The sequence below is a fragment of the Diabrotica undecimpunctata genome, chromosome 2 (genome assembly GCF_040954645.1).
Source record: "Diabrotica undecimpunctata isolate CICGRU chromosome 2, icDiaUnde3, whole genome shotgun sequence".
NCBI classification, from domain to species: domain Eukaryota; kingdom Metazoa; phylum Arthropoda; class Insecta; order Coleoptera; family Chrysomelidae; genus Diabrotica; species Diabrotica undecimpunctata.
The window spans coordinates 58,061,030-58,079,968 of NC_092804.1; the positions used below are offsets into that span (position 1 = coordinate 58,061,030).

The 18,939-nt window shown below is 35.9% G+C and overlaps 1 protein-coding gene across 5 annotated transcripts in view; it reads left to right on the plus strand.

Moving 5' to 3' along the window:
* Positions 1-18,939, plus strand: part of Hcs (holocarboxylase synthetase-like protein) — a 161,093-nt gene that overhangs the window by 120,031 nt on the left and 22,123 nt on the right. For all 5 annotated transcript variants that reach the window (XM_072522975.1, XM_072522977.1, XM_072522974.1 and 2 more), the window contains exons 4-6: positions 388-541; positions 5,263-5,413; positions 16,477-17,271. In XM_072522975.1, the coding sequence (XP_072379076.1) occupies positions 388-541; positions 5,263-5,413; positions 16,477-17,271 (1,100 nt within the window). The remainder of the gene's footprint in view (positions 1-387; positions 542-5,262; positions 5,414-16,476; positions 17,272-18,939) is intronic.

Sequence of the window (18,939 nt, forward strand, 5' to 3'; positions counted from 1 at the left end):
TTGAGTCCTGAATTCGATTTCCGATTTATATTCTCATTAGTAGATGTCGCTGTAGCGTCTGTTTGTAAATTTTTTTAAATAGTTACTTTTATAGTAGGAAAAGGTTTTATTTTGTAAGAGCTTACCATGAGTTCACTCTGATGAAACCAAGAGCCAGAAATATGCATTTCAGCGAATGGTGGTACGCTGTAACGAAATCAAACCTTAACTGTCTATTTTATTTAAAAAAAAAATATGTTTAATGGATGTATGTAAAGGCAGTACTGGGAGACTACAGATTCTCTTTTTATTATAAATATCAAACCTACCGAATAAAATTAAAATGTTTTCTACTTTAGAATAAAATATAAAATCCTAATCTAATATTTATTGTAAATTATGTTTAAGGTTGAAAATTATGGTGAATTGATAGCCTGGAGAGCTTCTGATACTTTTGATGCTATCATAAAGTCTGATTTAAATAAACTTACCAGGATAGTTCATTCTTTTTCAATGAACAATCTAGATATTAACCACGAATTGAGATTATTAAGGATTGAAAGTAAGTATTTGATTAAAAAAAGTAAACTTTGATAATTTTTAAAACACATTCATGCAGTGGCAAATAAAGGAAATTTAAAAGCGTAATCAGAACACAAGAAGTACAAAATAAGGACGAGAGTAGAAAAGAAATTGGTGGAAGGCTACATAAACTTACACACAACGGCCGGCTGTGGACCGAATATTTTGTTGCTGATCCACTTCTGCCAAGTTCATCGGCTCTTGAATGGGAATTTGTATTCCCAGAAGATCTGACACCTATAACAGTGTGACACTGTCTATCGACTTCTTCTTCGCGGAATTCCAACACTATCTTAAGAACCTCATATAATCACTTAATGATCTGTGCATATATTGATCCGCTTAAGTTCGAAATTTCGAGAATACAGAATTATATTTTCCTAGTAGAATAGAAATGTTTAAATTTCCACTGCTACTGTATATTTCGCCTTCAACCTTATGACAATGTGCAGGTGGAAGTCCACTACGGCGTCGATGTTGTGTTGTTGTGCCCTGCTGAGCCCACTTGCTTAATTTGATTTTTTGCTAAATCTTTGGCCATTATACTACCAATACATATGTTTGTTTTTCAACATAATATAAATACAATATATTATGTCTGGTTTTAAATCCCACATTTTAAATGAATGCGTCTGACTCCCATTAAGGTAGTTACCGCTCTCCCGGTTAATCGTTATATCTATTGATTCCAAGTAAGCCTTAAGTGTAATATTAACCAAGGTACTTTACTTCGCTCAACGTATTTAGATTTGTACCGTTCAGGTTTAGAGGATCCAATCCCTCTAAATTCTTCCTTCTGGTAGATTTCATCTGGGGGCTTATATTAATCCCTTAATTTGAAGTCCATTCTGCAACTACAGTCAGAGCTTGTGGCATTACATCTCTGAATGTGTCAATAAATTTACCATGCCATGTCTGCCGTTGTTGAGTCTAGCTATTAACTCATCCATGATTAGATCCCACAAGAGAGGCACCTGCAGTTTGTTTCGTCTATTTCTTTCAGCCGAATCTCCCTTGTGATTGTTTCGTAGGAGGTGTGGTCGAATACCACCTCTATATCGTGAAATGCACCCAGGATAACCTTTTGGTTTTCCAGAACGTTCTCCACCCTCCGTACAAGATGATGCAGTGCCTTTCTTCCGTCCAAATGACAACAAATTAATTCATCGACCTCGGGAACTTACCTTTTTCCTGTCCAGTTTTGCCATGTTTAGGCAGTCTGATTATAAATAAAGTGGTCTCGACAGAGAGCCAATATAGCCATACGGCGGTATATAGATATCACTCATCTTTAAATAATAATTCACTACTCGTAGAGAAGGGCATAATTTAAACAAATATGACAATTATTAAACTAGGCAGTTCCACGAATCCACAACAATAAAAATACGTTTAGAATTCGGTTCTGCATCGATAACTATAATGTTGTATTCAATATGGGCTCCGAATATTTTTAACATTAACAAAGTTTAATGTAAGTTATAAATTGTGAATCTTAGTGATATATTGAAATAAACTGTAAGTGTACAAACTCTTTACATAATATCCAGTTAAATTAGCATTAAAGTCAGCAATTTGCAATTATTTGTTATTGTTGTCAATAAACAAATCCAGTTTTACCAGCAAATAACCGCTTTTGGTAAAGACCGATATACCTGTTTTAGCAGGTGTACAGGGTCGGACTTACTTTCACAAACGTTTATCGAAATGAATTCAAACATGGAATCACACAACAGTTCTACAATACATGACCACCAAAATCAAATAAACACATCACAGTCATACTCTTCGGCAGCGTCGAGAGTGCAATTTTCTTTAAAGTCCCAAGCAATTATCTTTAGTGCCTTTGAAAAAAATTTGATGAAAATTTATGATCATCAGCAAAAATAAAGTTAGAGACGCTCAACTACTTATCAATAATACACCAGTGGACCGAGTAAAACAGTATAACTATCTTGGAACAACAGTAAATGAACAATGGGATCACTCACAGGAAATAAAATGTAGAATAGAGAAGGCTAGGAGTGCATTCAATAACATGGCCAAACTCTTTAAAAGCCACAATCTTAATCTGGAGATAAAAGTAAGGCTCCTACGATGTTATATCTTCTCAATATTGTATTACGGAGTTGAATCCTGGACACTAACTGAAGCAATGGAGAAAAAACTTGAAGCCTTCGAGATGTGGCTATACAGGCGAATTCTAAGGATATCATGGACAGACAAGATAACCAACGAGACCGTATTACGAAGAGTGGGCAAAGAAAGAGAGGTGATTTATACCATTAAAAGGAGAAAGTTGGAATATCTCGGACATATAATGAGAAACAGCACTAAATACAGATTACTGAAGGTAATCCTACAGGGTAAAGTATTCGGAAAGCGAGGAATTGGGAGAAGGAGAATATCATGGTTGAAGAACCTGAGGAAATGGTTCTCCACAACAACAACGAATCTATTTAAAGCATCAGTCAATAAAATAATTATAGCCAGAATGATTGCCAATATTCGGAACGAATAGGCACTGAAAGAAGAAGAAGAAGCCTTTGAAAAAACCAAACTTCAAGACTACCTTCTCCCACTTGGAAATATAATTCAACCGAAAAATATAATCTTCTCTTCTAGATTATCTAATAATCGCATATGTATGTATTTATCCAATAAACAAATAGTGGACGATTTTATGAATAATCATGGTCAAATAGAAATACAAGGTGAAATTGTCAGAGCAAGAAGGTTAGTTACACCAGCGGAACGACTTGTGCTCTCCGGCGTATGTCCTTCAATACCGCACGACTTGCTAATCAATGAGCTACAAAAAATCGGCATAGTTCCTGTCTCCCCCATGACCTTCCTCAAAATAAGTGCTTCTATACCTGAGTACAATCACATCCTTAGTTTTCGAAGACAAATATATATCAGTCCTCACAATCTAACACTACCAGAGTCATTTACTCTTGTTTTTGACAACACGACATATAGAATATTCATTTCTCAAGACAGTTTAGTTTGCTTTAGATGCAAGAAGCCAGGACACATCGCTTCACAGTGCTCCGAACCAATAGCTCAACGAAACCCCAACCAAAACAATGAAGCATCGGTATCCAGCGCAACAAATATATCCTTGCAAGCATCCAATGACACAAACCCTTCTCAGTGTGAACAAATGTCTATTTCTAATATCCCGGAGATACCGAACAAAGTAGATGCATCAAATAAGGACAGTCACATAATTAATCAACCAAAAAGAAACTTTGATGAAATTATTTCACCTGAAGCAGATCCATCTTCAAAATAATGTAACATTTTTCCACCACAAGTCCAAGCAAAATCTAAAAAAGCTAAAATTAGTTCAGCAAGCACTTCTGAATGCTCATTTTCTCTCTTACTTGACCCTGCTAAAAACTTCATAGAAATTCACCCTCTACCTTTTCCTCTAAACGTTGATCAACTTAACATGCTTCTAATGAATATCACGGGGTCAGCAGATCCTATAACCACAATTCAAGAATATACCACAGACCTACCAGCTTTGTCCCATATGCTCAGTCAAGTTTATCCCCATTTAAAGGAAAGATCAATAAAACGTAAATTCACGTCCATAAGCAAAAAAATCCATAATTATATTAAAAGTGAGGCATCGGAATCGGAAAGTGACACATCTCAGTCAAGCCAACATTAATTAAAAACATTCCTTGTTGTCTAGTCATTTCTGACTCTGTCAGCGCAGTCAAAGCTATGCAAAATGCATACCCTAAACACCCCATTGAGAAAATTATCAGGGCCGAATTAATGAAAGCTCAAGAAAATTTCAGAAGAGTCCACTTCCTATGGATACCATCTCATATAGTTATAGAAGGGAATGAAGAAGCAGATACTAGTGCGCGTAACGCTATCACCAGTGACACATCAGAAACAGAGTGACGGAGTATCGCAGGCGATCTAAAAGTTTATTTCAAAAATAAGGTGTTAAGTGCGTGGAATCGGGAGTGGAATGACTCTAGTTCGAAACTCAGAACCATGAACAGTGATATTTTTTCATGGAAGTCCACAGCCAGAAGTAGAAGATGCCAAACTATTATTACACGTCTACGACTTGGACACTGCAGGTATACTCATGCCTATCTCTTCTAAAATAGTGAACCTCCAAAATGCGAAACATGCAATGCAGTAGACAGTATAAAGCACTTCTTGATAGACTGTCCTAAATATATAAATCAAAGACAGTCTTACAATTTGCCAAATAACCTGAAAGCACTCTTCAACAAAAGTTTAGTTCCGAACAATTTATTAGGTTACTTAAAATGTATAAATATGTTACACAAAATTAATTAATTGTTACAAATGTTCAATTGTTCACAAATTGTAATTAATTGTTACAATGATTGATTGTTACAAATGTTAAATTTAATATTATTACAAATGTTACAGGAATGTCGCTAATAACCTTTGGGTGGATGCGACTTTAATTCTTTAAATAAATAAAAAAAAAAAAAAATTCGTTTATATAAGAATGACGGTACTACGCTATTCATAATTATTAACGCATTAGCCCGTAAAACATATACAAAAATCACAAACTTATATACCATTAAAACAATGAAATGATTTGATTAACCTTGGCTGTTTTGGTATGGAAATGTATGTATGTATTCATCTACATGGGAATATATTAAAAGTTAACATTTTAAATCTTCTTAGCTGTTGATGTGGAAGGTCTGCCCACCAGAATTAAGTACGATAAAAGGTTTGCCAAAGAAAATGCTTTAAAGTATTCGTACGCCCCAATATATTGGACAAAGTTTGTAGATAGCATCAAAGAAATTTATGGAAAAATTAGAGATACAAAGAAGTAAGTAATTTTATCTATTATATTATCGACTTTTATTTAGATTGATGTGTGACTATCCTTCAGGCATCTTTCAGTTTCAGAATGTACAGTTGAAATTTGATATCGTGACAATATTAGATTTTGTAGCGTAATATTTAGTGCAGAACTATTTAGATCGGCAGTCAACAGGGTCCGCATAGCCATGATGATTTCCAACCTTCCATAGAAGATGGAACTTAAAGAAGAAGCGTAATATTCATGCAACATATCTCAAGCTATCGTCTGTTTCTTTTGTTAGTTTTATATTTTATTGCTAACATCGATTAATTATCTTCATCATCATTTCCCTTCTTCATCTTCGAGCGTCTTTTTCTATCCAAGATATCGATATTTACTAATTTACAACATACATTTACTTTGTTCTAATCTAAAGGAATCCAATATTTTTTTCTCTATGCTTAAATTAAGCAGTGTTACTATGTGTTTTATTAGCTCATGATTATGGTCCTCTCTGAATATATCTCTTGTTTAACTGTCATTTGGAGTATTTTTCCTGGTTTTTCCTTGTAAAGCAAGCTCTCGGATTTTCAAGTTTCCAACTACGTTACTTTTACTAAAGCGTATCAGATGATGAAACTAAATTATTTCCTTATTTTATGCAACAGTAGAAATAAAAAGACAGTGACGAACCATATACGAGGAGTGGTTACAAAAACTCCAAAACTATAATACAATTGAAGACCCTGGTGCAAGAAGGGGATAAGTAACAATATGTAAATTTTACAGGAGAAGCAAAAAAAGTTTTATTTTTTAATTTAAAATTTATGTTGTTCATGAAGTAGGGCCGAACTAATACAATAGGTATAAATGATTTTGCCGCCATTCTACAGCCAAACAACAACGCTATTGAGGAAAAAAATTTTGGTGCAATAATAGGATAAGTTTAAGCCTTTTTTGTACTGTAGTTTACAGCAGGTGCAAAAAGGGGATATGTTACATTAAAACCCATTTTTAGAAGAAATACTTTATTATTAAATGTGAACTACTTATTAATAAAAATGAATATAAAATAAAGCAACGCAAATTTTAACAGAAAGTCTATTTCTAAACTTCTTTCTCTTCTAATGTATCTTTGTCTGATTTAAGAGATTAATAAAAATACATTTCGTTCTTTCCGAGATATTCATTAACTAACAACATAACATTTTGATATTTTACATGCTTTACGCAAAGCATTTTTGTAACATTTTGACATTAAAGTTAAATTTGGTTTTGAGTTAATTTTAAGTATGGTAAAATGTGTAAAGAAAGGGGCACTAGCATTCTGACTAACTTCAACGCCATTTAAGTTTTTTGTGTATTTAAATACACGATATGTAGAAATAGTAAACTTTCCTTTACAGACAGATTTCGGCACCGGAAGAAAATAATCTTTTAAACTTTCGACATAGTTATAGATTATGTCCTGATTTACAGGAACAACAAAAAAGTTTTTTGATGATGATTTAACTATATTTATATACTCCTGTTGTAAGAAAATCCTCTCAATGCATTTCTTCTTTTTTTCAATTATTCCGAAGTAGCGATCGCAGGGAAGGAAGCTATGTCCCGGCTCAGGAAAACGATGAATTATGGTATCAATTTTTCCCTCCTGATACAATGCAACTGAAAACCTAACCAAAGTATTATTTTTATTTTGCGCTCAACAGTTATCGCTAAATAAATATAATGTTTTGACCTTTGGATTTAACATATTTTTAAAATAGTAATGTAAAAGACTTAACACATCATTTGATCCTTTTTTAGCGATACTTTCATCATACATAAAGAAATGTCCAGTCTTGTTTTTCGCAGAATGTATACAGAAGTTATGTACCCATAACTGCCTCAAATAAAAGGCATCTCCTGAAGGTACTTTTGGAACGGGCATGTTTTGTTGGAAATCAAAGCACAAAACTTCAATTTCATCATTTTCTTGTGCTTCTTTTGACTTCTCTTTTAGCTCTTTGTAGAACACTTCAGATTTTCGAAGATGTACATTCTTTTGTAATTCGAATGATTTCTTCTCTTTTTCTGAATCAGAACTCTGTATTTTATTGTTTAAAATATCACATTTTGTGCAAGTATCCTTCCGTGCAGCACCAAAACTAATATTAAAGTTCTCACGAAAGTATCGCCCGTAAAAATCATACGATATTTTTGGTTTGTATGGAAGATGGTCTTGTTTTAATTTATGTATATCAGGTTCATACTTTTTCAAATATAAATCATACATAATGGAAATACTTAAATCACTTGACAAATCATATATACCGGTTTTTTTTTTCGAGTATAATGGGAAATGCATTTTGGAAAGCTGTTGATGTGATCGCGTACTTGCCCTCTTAACCCCTCAAAACCTACCGTCTAAATATTCATACGCAAAAAATACCATTTTTGTTTAACCTTGCAGCGAAAAGACGGCGCTGGTTTTTGTTTATTGTGTCAAATATCAATTAAACAACGTGTGGTGTTTATATTTTACCGGTTATTTGGTGTATTTAGTTAAAAATATGGGTTTTAAATCAAATCAAAATGACGTGACAACTAAATTCCGTCAAAAGTGGGATAATAATAAAAATAAAAATAAAAATAAAAATAAAAATAAAAACGTTTATTGCCATTCTAAGATATTTACATGTCAAAACTTAAGATATTTTAGCCTTCTTTCTTCCTCGACGTCCCGCTCGTGCACCGCCAGCTCTTGAAGATTTCTCCTTTCGGTTCCTGGATTTTCCTGGGTGGTGTCCTCGTCTGCTTCTGTAGGTACTAAAATCGGCAAACGTACCTACTTCCCTGCACACGCCTGGTTAGACCCTGATCAGGTGGTCGATCAGTCTATGGGTGGATCTGTGTATCCTCTGGATCCTGTTCTTCTCGAGGATATCCCTGGTCTTTCGCAGTCTTCGAGTGGCCTGGTTGAAGAACCACCTGGTTCTGTTCTCGGCCACTTCCCTTAGTGGCGTGTATCCTAACCTGTTCTTGATTATAGCATTCGTAACTCTATCCTCCCATGCTGTTCCGTCGATGATTCGGTAGCATGAGTTCTCAGTTGCTTCCAACTTTTTCCAGTGTGATTCCGCAATGGAGCTCCACACTGGAATAGCATACAGAATCACCGACCTAACATATGCTTGGTAGAGCTGAATTTTCTTCGCCTTCGAGAGTGGACTGGACCTAAAAATGAAAGGAAGTATTAGTTTTTTAGCTGCATTAGCTTTTACCTTAGTTTTTTGTGTATGCACCCGGAAGTTGAGTTTTCTGTCGAGGTGGACTCCTAGGTATTTGACCGTCTCTGTTTCCTGAATTCTGTTGTCTCCTACTGTGATCTGGTTCCGTAGTTGTCGTCTATCCTGGCCGAAAATGATGAACTGCGTTTTTTCGGCGTTGATCTTGATTTTCCATTTTTCGGTGTAGTCCGTGATTCTTTCCAGGTGGCTCTCCATGTTATCTATGATTCTTCTTTCGTCTTTTCCGGATGCATACACTGCTGTGTCGTCTGCATACAGGGCTGTAGAAGTCCTTGGATCTGTAGGGAGGTCTGAAACAAAAATGTTATATAAAATGGGTGATAAAATGCTGCCCTGAGGCATTCCTTCCTGGATTTCTTGAATCGTCGACATCTTTTGGTCAGCTGAAACTTGGAATGTTCTATTAGATAGATACATGTCGCAGATGTTGATGAGGTAGTGTGGAAGTCTAGCCTTGTCCATCTTGTAGATTAGTGCCTTCTTCCAAACCGTGTCGTAGGCTTTCTCTATGTCCAGTATGGCTAATCCTGTCTTCTGTTTCCTGTTGAATTTTATCTTCGTGTCGCTGATGATCCTTGCTAATTGGAGTTCGCAGTTTCTTCCTTTTCTGAAACCTAACTGGTCTTCTTGGATGACTCCTCTTCTTTCTGTATGCTTCACCAGTCTCTTGTAGATGATTTTTTCTAAGATCTTTCCCATCGTTTCCAGGAGTGATATGGGCCTGTAGCTTTCCGGTCTTCTTCCATCTTTCCTTGGTTTCAGAAGAGGTATAATCTTGGCGTGTTTCCAGTTGTTTGGAAAATGTCCTTTTTCCAGGCAGTATTTGAAGATATAGTACAGTTGTACTATGATCTTCTTCGGAAGTTCCTTGAGGGTGATGTTGTGGATTCCTTCTTGTCCTGGTGCTCTGCTTCCTTTCAGTTTCCTGATGATTTTTGCAACTTCACTTGGGCTGATGTGGTCTTCTTCGTCTATTTGGAACTCGTTCCTTCTTCTGATCCTGTTGTATTCTTGCTCGACTTTCCTCTTTGTTCTTGCATCTGACATATCCTGGTTTTGTCTGTGTGTGGCTGCCATCTTCCTTGATATTGCATCAACTTTTCCTTGGGTGTCGTAGTGTGTTCCCTCGTTGTCCATGATTTGTGGCATCTTTTGTTTTCCTCTTCTTCTTGCCTTCAGCATTTTCCAAACATTTCCATGATTTTCTTCAGCTCTTCTGATGTTGTTGTGCCACTGGTTTTCAGTAAGACTTCTCAGTCTTACTCTTATTTCTTCGGATAGGATGTCTCCGTAGTCCTTGAATTCCTGTCTTCTGGTTCTTTGGAATGCTCGTCTGGCCTTGTTTCTATCCTTGATGATGTCCTGTAGTTCTGTTGGGATGATCAGTCCTCTGTTGTTCGTCATGGATTTTGGGATGTTGGCTTCCATTGCTCGTTGGATTCTTCTTGTGATTTCTTCGATCTTTTCTTCTACTTCTTCTGTTGATTGGAATTCTCTCTTCATTTCCATTTGGTTTAGCTGTCTTCTGTAGTTAGGCCAGTTAGCATCTTTCCATCTCCATCTTTCTACTGGTTCTATCCTTGGCAAGTCGACTCTCGATGTCATCCTTCCTATTACTGGTTTGTGGTCCGAACTGCATTCGAAGTATGTTCTGACGTCTTCCATTATTACATCCTTGGTGATGAACAGGTCCAGTGTTGAGTTGTTGTGTTCTCTTATTGGATTGATCCTTGTTGGTTCGTCTGGAGCGAATAACATCCTATCTCTGTCCTCGCAGTATCTTAGTAGAGTTGTTCCTGGTGCTGTGTCCGTCATACATCCCCATGCTGTGTGTTTGGCGTTTAAATCTCCTGCTACGACTACGGTTGGTGCAGAGTTAAGTAAGGCATCCAGTTCTTCTATGGCTAGTTCTTCCGAGTGTTTCCTGTAAATTGAAAAAATATTAGCTATACCTACTTTGATTCCGACACTTTCGAAGTGGTGTGTGTCTATCAAAACTTGATTCCATTCTATGTTGTTCTTAACATAGATGGCTACTCCTCTGTCGTTTGGTTCGTCTCTTCTTCCGAATCCATCGTAGTTTGTTATTCTTGGAAGTTGGGATTCCGTTATGTATCTTGTTTCAGACAGGCATATGACATCTGGGTTATGTCTTACCACTGTCTCTCGAAGTTCGCTGATCCTTAGCCTCAGTGATGCTATGTTGAACTGGAGAATCTTCAGGTGTTTATGGTTCATTGTAGATCTCTTCATACTTCATGAAAACCATTGCTTTTTCAGCAAATGATTTTGCTTGTAATAGTTCTCTCTTCATATCCTGAAGAATTGCCATCATTTTTTGGACATTAACTACTTCGTTAATTTCCGCCCAGGTGCTTTTGACTCCATCGTTCCTTGGTGTCTGTTGTTCTCCTTTGCTTGCTTGTGCATATGATATGCCACTAGAGATCTTCCTGAATGTTGATGGATGGGGCGCTGGTGGAGCTGTCTTCTGAGGCTGGTTCCTCGCTCTTCTTGCTGCTTGTCTGTCGAGATATTCAATGTGCTTGCTGCACATGGGATAATTGGAAGTGTGTGCCTCCTGGCAGTTGCAACACTTCACTTTATTTATCTGTCCTTTCGGCAGAGGGCAGTGTCTTGTTTGATGTCCATTAGCACACTTCATGCATCTGGGCTGCTTGAAGCAATTTCTTGCTGAGTGTCCAAATTCCTGGCAGTTGTAACACTGCGTTGCCCTGGAAGGTTTGGAGTAGGCGTCCCATTTCACTCTGATGTTTTGCACTCCATTAATTTTCTTAATCTCCTTTAAATCTTGTTGTTTGTCGACTTGCAGTAAGTAGGAGCTGCTTTGTGCTCCTGGCTTCCTGGTTTTAAGTTCGGTAACTTTTCCGATTATGCCTTGCTCTCGTAGATCAGCTTCGACCTCGTCGAGGTCCATTCCTGGAGCCGCCTTCATGACAATTTTCTTCGTAACCTCAGACTTCTTTGTGAAGGTATGGAAGGCCGTGGAGGTTGAGATGAAATCCTGTTTTAATTTTTCGTAATCTTCGTTGGTCCTAAGGTACACCCTTGTACCTGCTTTTCCGGATGGTGATATCTGAAAGTTATTGTGCCCCAATAACTTCGTGATTTCTTTGATGAAAGTTGAGTAACTCCCTATTTGTCCTGCTATGACAAGGGGAGGTACCCTTTCTTTCCTGTTGTTGGCTGTTGGAGTGGCTTCTTCCGTGTCGACTGTAGATAAAACTTGATAACGGTTTTTAGTTGTAACCGTTACGCTAGTTGTTGGTCGCTGTCTTGCACCTGCGATGTTTTCGTGGGAGTTTCTTCTTTGACATTTAACTGCTTGGAAGGGTTCCTCCTCCATGATTTCAATATTATTGGAAGCCATTGTTGCTGTGGTTTCTTCTACTGAATTTTCGACTTGTCCTATTTCGGTATCTTGTAACTGTTCCTTATCCTGGGCGGGTCCACCTCTCCTTGAGGTGGGCCTGAAGCTTCTATTCTTGAATAGTTTCCTGTGAAGTGGGAATTCTCGTCTTATTGGACTGGAAGCTGAAATTAGATCTGCAATTTTATTAGTAATAACAGTTTTATCGTCTTTTTTAGTCTTGAAAAAGACTAAATCAGAGATATCCTGATTTTTCTTACATGAAAACAATTCAGTCAACGTAAACCGTTCAGTTTACCGCCGACTGGATTGGGTTGGGGTAGCTGTTTGACGTCAGTCGCTCGGACCTAAGCCAAGAAGCAGGAAAATAGACTGTGATACTATGGTCAACCTTCCAGTTGCGAGTCTCACCGTCTACTCAAAAGTGGGAGAGGAGGTAAGTCTTTATACAAAAATATTGATAAGTTGTTATGTTTTTAGTCAGATTCTTTGTTTATTTTTTCATTTAGAGGTTATATTACACTACTGTTTATATTTAGTGGTATACAGAATCACTTTGTGTTACCGAGGGTATTCAAAAATTAAGCGTATGAAAATTCATACGTTAGGATTTTATGACCATTAGTTTAGTTAGGCATTGTAATTTTATATTTGTTTTATTTTAGGAGACCACTCACTACCGAAGAGCTAATAGCGTGTCTGGAAGAGTCCGATAGTGACGATGAACTTGCCGGTGCACAATTAATAGACATTACATTGTTTCCCCCTGAAAACGACGGAGACACGGATATCAATGAAGTTCCAGAGGAAGAAAATTTGGTGAATACTAATAGCGTGAATTTATTGGGCCCTTTTCTACTAGCAGAGTGCTCTCAGGTGGAAATAATTACACACGACCGTGAAAGGATGGAATTGCATTTGGAACCCTCTACTTCAAAAATGAGAACAGGATCAGCAAAGAACATACCTAAGCCTAAAAAATTGAAAGTCGAAAAAACAAGACGTTCGTTTAAACCCTTGCATTTTGTAGAAGAGTTGCCACAGGATTCTAATTTAAAAACAAAAAATCAAATTTAAAATCGACCTCAAATCATAAATGATATGATCGAGTCAGGAGGTCGCACAATTGATTTTTTTTAAGCTTTTCTGGTCATTGGAATTTGTTCAACAAATTTGCGAAGAGTCCCAAAAATATGCGAAGTACAAAAATGGAAATGAATCTTTTACAATTGCTCCTGGAGAGTTCTATAAATTTTTGGCTATTTTTTTGCTTTCTGGATATGTGAAACTTCCAAATCGAAGAATGTATTAGGAGAAATCGACTGACACCTACAACCCGGCTGTGTCAAATGTTATGTCTCGTGATAGGGTGTTTAAATACTCCTAATGGATACTGCGGTAAGTTTGAACTATATGAGGGGAAAAGCCAAAGAGATACTAATATGCCTTTAGACAGTTCTGTTACAAAAAGGATGGCTTTAGGATATGTTCCTGAAGGAAGTGAAATTTTCCTTGATAATTATTTCAATTCCTTGCTATTACTTGAAGACATGAAAGAGTACAATATAAATGTGACTGGAACAATTCGCTCTAATCGAGCATGTGCCGAACATGCACCGTTAAAAGATTTAAAAAAGAGCCCCGTGGATCTACTTATGGTCTTAGAGATGAGTCAAAAAATATATCTTTGATACGTTGGCATGATAATAGCCAAGTTACGTTGGCTACCAATAAAAGAGATGATCTTGTCACCAAAACAACAACTTGTAAACGTTACAGTCATATTCATAAACAACGGGTAGCTGTTCAGCAGCCATCTTTGATTCAGGAATACAATACTGGCATGGGAGGGGTGGATTTGTTTGATCAGTGGCGTGGTCGTCATCGCATAAACATTAGAAGTTGAAAATGGTATTGGCCAATATTCCGATTTTGCCTCAATGCATCGATAGTGAACTCCTGGATATTATTTAGAAATATCGAGCCAAAAATCAATTAAATAGATTTCATTCGACAAATAGTAAACACTATATTATCAACACCTAATCTTCGTACTCCTACACCTCAAAGAACCTCAAATGTCCTTGATGAAGTTCGATATGACAGACTTGATCATTGGCCGATCAAAAATCAAACACAGAGACGTTGTGCAAGACGCCATAAATGCGTAACTTTTATTTGCATCAAATGTAATGTTGGACTTCACATTAACTGTTTTAAATTGTACCACTTGAGATAAATTTATTTTGTTCATAATTTTAAGTTTTCTTTGTAAACGTTCATTAGTTCATTAGTTTCGTTTCTATTATTGCATAATTTTTAATCAAAACATGGTGTTGTGAAAGCCTAGCGTATGACTATTTAGACAGCTATTTACGACCACCTAGGTATATTTGAAACAAAAATGCCTGAAGTATATTGTATCTTAATCCATTTTATCGCCAAATTGAAAAGAAAAATATTTTTGAATAAGTTTTAAGGGGGTCAGGTTTTGGGGGGTTAAATCTGCGGTAATTAAATTAGGCCTACTTGAATGACGACCTCTTTTATCCTGAACAGGTGTAATGTTTGTAGACAGGTGGCTTGCGATGCGCTCCAGACGTTTTTTTCCTATATCATGAAGAAGGTACAATGCCATCTTGCAAATATTTAACTCAAAAGCACCTTTTCGTAACTGAAAAAAAAATTTTTACCTTAAAAACTTCTCATTTAATACTCAACACAAAAACGTCAGAGCATTTTTAAAAGTTTGTAGATACACAAATTTTTTTTGTACTTATGTTTTATTGGCACTGGTTTTCTCAACCAACTGGTCAGTCAATGTGTGTTTTTATTTTTAATGTTTTATTAATCTAAATTTTTGGTTTTCCAGAAAAATTCTAACGGGATTCGAACCCGCGTCTATCGGCGATTCTATTCTAACGACTGAGAACAGTGAGGCTCTCAGACAGCTAGGCTATCACCGCCGACAATACACAAAATAAAATTAAAAATAGTAAAAAAATATTACCTTATACTTATAGGTAGAGGTAATGAATTTTGACAAGAGCTATGAGTCATGCCGATGCAGTACTCAAGTTTACCTATTATTTACAAGGTCATAGCTCTTGTCAAAATTCAATACCTATATAGTTCCTTATTAATTTTGGATGTCCTTCAATTATTTTGCGCCGTCGAGTAATCTGCGAAACCTGTATGAAACTTGACAAATAAGTGTCTTGTTTTTCTTAACTTGAAAGAATATTAAAAACCGATATTATTTCCTGCTTTTCGGTTTCTGAAAGTTTTTCTATGCATTTCTTACTACATTTGCAATCATCGCCTTGTTTCCTTTCTGGTACCACTTTTCCTGTTGTTGTAGATTTATAAGCTTCACCTCTAACTCCTTTTATTTTCTGCACATTTCTTTTCCAGCTCTTGGGATCTCTTGTTTCTTTCGTCCATGTTTATTATTTGCAGCCTCTTTATCAGCGGACTCCTTCTCTTCATATAATTATTTTCAAATGCACCAGAATCATTCGAAGGCAGAAACTCGCTGCCTGAACTTTGAAATGGTTCATCCTCACTATTTGAACTCATAATAATATCTTATGATCTAGTAATAATAAAAAAATTCTCGATTTTTTACTAAAGCGTACCTCTCGCACTATGTTAACTTCTCCAACAGTTTCTCGGTGACTACGTAACTTAGATCGCGTTCATGGCTCGTGCAGATACCGGTACCTTACCCAATCGTGGCAAGCCACCGGTGAAATAGTGGGACGGAATAACACACATATAAAAATTAATTCAAAATTTGGTGCAAGAACGGGATAAGTTACACATTTCTTATACCGTTCTTGCACCAGACCATACCAGGGGATAAGTAGTTTGCTCTTATAATTTCAGTATCTATTACCTGTACATATCCTAGACATGCACCAGGCAAGAACAGTTACTTTTTCAACCTAAATAAGCACCTATCTTGCTTTTGCAGAATTTGGTACTTATCCTCTTCTTGCACCAGGGGCTTCAATTATGAACGCTTATGGACCTGTTGGACCTAGTCGGTAGACGTAGGATTAATTGAACAGTCTTAATGTCACATTTATTTTATTGTTAAAAGTATTATCCAGCCTTTCTTTATGGGCGAGCATCTACCGAATGGTAGATTGGCTAGAATGGTTTCTTTCTGGCCGAATATCTACGATATTTTTTAGAGAGAAGAGTTTTATCTCTAGAGTTGAATTTGGACTTTCTTTAGTACATAACATGGATTAAAGATGTTTTTATAAGTGTGTCACCACTAATATCGCCTCTAACATATTTTTGTTTTATTATTTATTGATCAACAACTAAAAATTTAAAAATAATTATAAAAAAATTAATAACTAATATACGCTAATTACATTTTAATGTTGCAGCCCAAAAATAACTATAGAAAGCGGGAAATCCGAAGAAAAGAAAGTCCCAGTAAGCGAAGTGAAACCAATTAAAAAAGATGGTAAACGATCGGAAGACAAAAACACATTAGAAGTTGGTAGTGGAGATTACAGAAGACACAAATCTGGAGAACACCGTAGAGAAAAAAGTTCAGAAAAGCACAAAGGTGAAAGTACAAAAGCAGAAACATCGTCCAAATCAAAAGAAGAAAGTAAACATCGAAAAACTGAAGATAAGCACAAAACTAAAGACGAATCGAAAACAGATGGAGACAATATTCGAAAAGAGGCTAGAGAGGAACACAAAAGGAAAGAAAAGGAAGCTAAAATAAAGAGGGAAACGGCAACGACTGAAGAAACTGTACCTACAAAGTCTTCTAAAGAGGGCAAAGAAAAGCAACATAAAAGAGAAGATAAGAAAGAACCACCCAAAAAATCCAAAAGTAATGTTGAAAAATCATTAGAAGCAGCTAAAAAGTCTGAAAAATTATTGTCAAAACGTTCCAGTTCTGACAAAAAATTAGTTAAAACTGCGGCTCTCTGTGAAGATGTAGATAGTAGTCCTAAGGAAAAGAGCCACAAACCCAAAGATATTTTAGGTGTTAGCAGTAGCAGCTATAAGACTGATTGTACTACAAATAAGCAACCTCGTATTCAATCCAATGGACTCATGAAGAGTAAGAACGTTAAACCACCTAATATATTGATATTTGCCGACAGTTTATTGGCAAAAGAAAATGTTAAATCCGTATTTATCAATATGTTAAATAAAGAAAAGTAAGTTTTTTAATATTAACAATTTTTATGATAGTGTTGAAATTTCTTTTTGATTACTTTAAATCAACTTATGGATACAAGGTCTTATATTTCTTATTGTTTCGTGCCACTTACTGTAACGTTTTTCCACGTCATTGCTATTCAGATATGTTCGATGTGTAAAGTTTTTGCGCAATGTTTTGCTCAAATTCCCTTATGAAAATATCTGCTAATAATGGAGATAATGAAGAGTCCATGGCTAATCCAAAATCTATAAAGATCAGTGTCTAATTGAAAATAGGGGTTGTCTGTGCATAGTATGCACAGTAGACCTTTGCCAGGTCTACCTTTATAAAAATGAAAAAATTATTTTGTAATCGTGATATTAGTATTCAGCTACGAACTAGAATGTTAAAATTCTATGTATTCAGTACTTTCCTTTACGGTGTTGAGGCATGGACTCTTAAACAGAAGAATGTTAAAAATCTTGAAAGCTTTGAGATGTGGTGCTACCGCCGTATACTAAAAATAAGTTGGGTGGATAAAATTACAAATGAAGAGGTAATACGCAGAATAAATAACGATCCAGAAGTTATACTGAATATAAAAAAGAGAAAACTTGAATACTTTGGCCACCTGATGAGAGGACAAAAGTACACATTCCTACAAAATATAATGCAAGGAAAAATCCAAGGACGCAGAAATCCAGGCCGTAGAAGAATGTCCTAGATGAGAAATTTAAGAGAGTGGTTTGGCTGTACCACTAACGAATTATTCAAAACAGCAGTAAATAAAATTAGAATCGCCCTAATGATATCCAATCTCCGATAGGAGAGGCACTCAAAGAAGAAGAAGAAGTGCATAGTATTAATAACTCCGTTATAGCTGATACATTCATTTTGGTTTTTGATGTCAATTCAAAATATATCTCTAATTTAATTCTTATTATTTATAAAGTTTTATCCAAAGGCACATTGCTGAAAAGGCTGGTAATATCGAAACTGACTAGCATGTTGTTAGGACTGTAATCTATTTCTGCTAGTTTTTGCAGAAAATTCTGTGAATTCTTTATAAATGTTATGTTATGGCTATATTATATCTGGGAGGAACTTTGACATTTTGCTGCAAGGATAACCCATGCTGCTACAAATTGTTCTGAGGGATACGTTTTCTTTATGTATTTTTGTTAGTGTTAGTGTTCCTCTCTGGTAGTCTGTAAGATATTCCTTAAATATATGTAATGGTTTGTATATTTTGTTCTCCAATGATTTGGTTGGTCCTTTTGTAGTTTTGTGTATGGTTCATCTGTGACTAATTCTTGGATTTACTTCATGATTCCATGATTACAGTTGCGTTACCCTTGTGAGCTGATAATATTATTATGGTCTCATCTTTATTTAGAGCTATAGTAGCTCTACTAATAGTAAAAAAGAGGCAGCAATAAGAATATACCAACATTAATGGATTAATAGAAAGTCAGGTACACATCATCTAAAATTACCCACATATAACACACAAAAAATCAAAATTTCATATCAATCCGAGGGTAAATACAGCATCTCAGAATTTTAACTCAAAAAATAAATATTTACAAGATCGAGGCCAAATAAGTCAACTGTCAAATTGGTAAAATGCTACAGGCGGCAATTAATAAACGCCTACAAGTTAAAATAATTTCGTAAACAACAG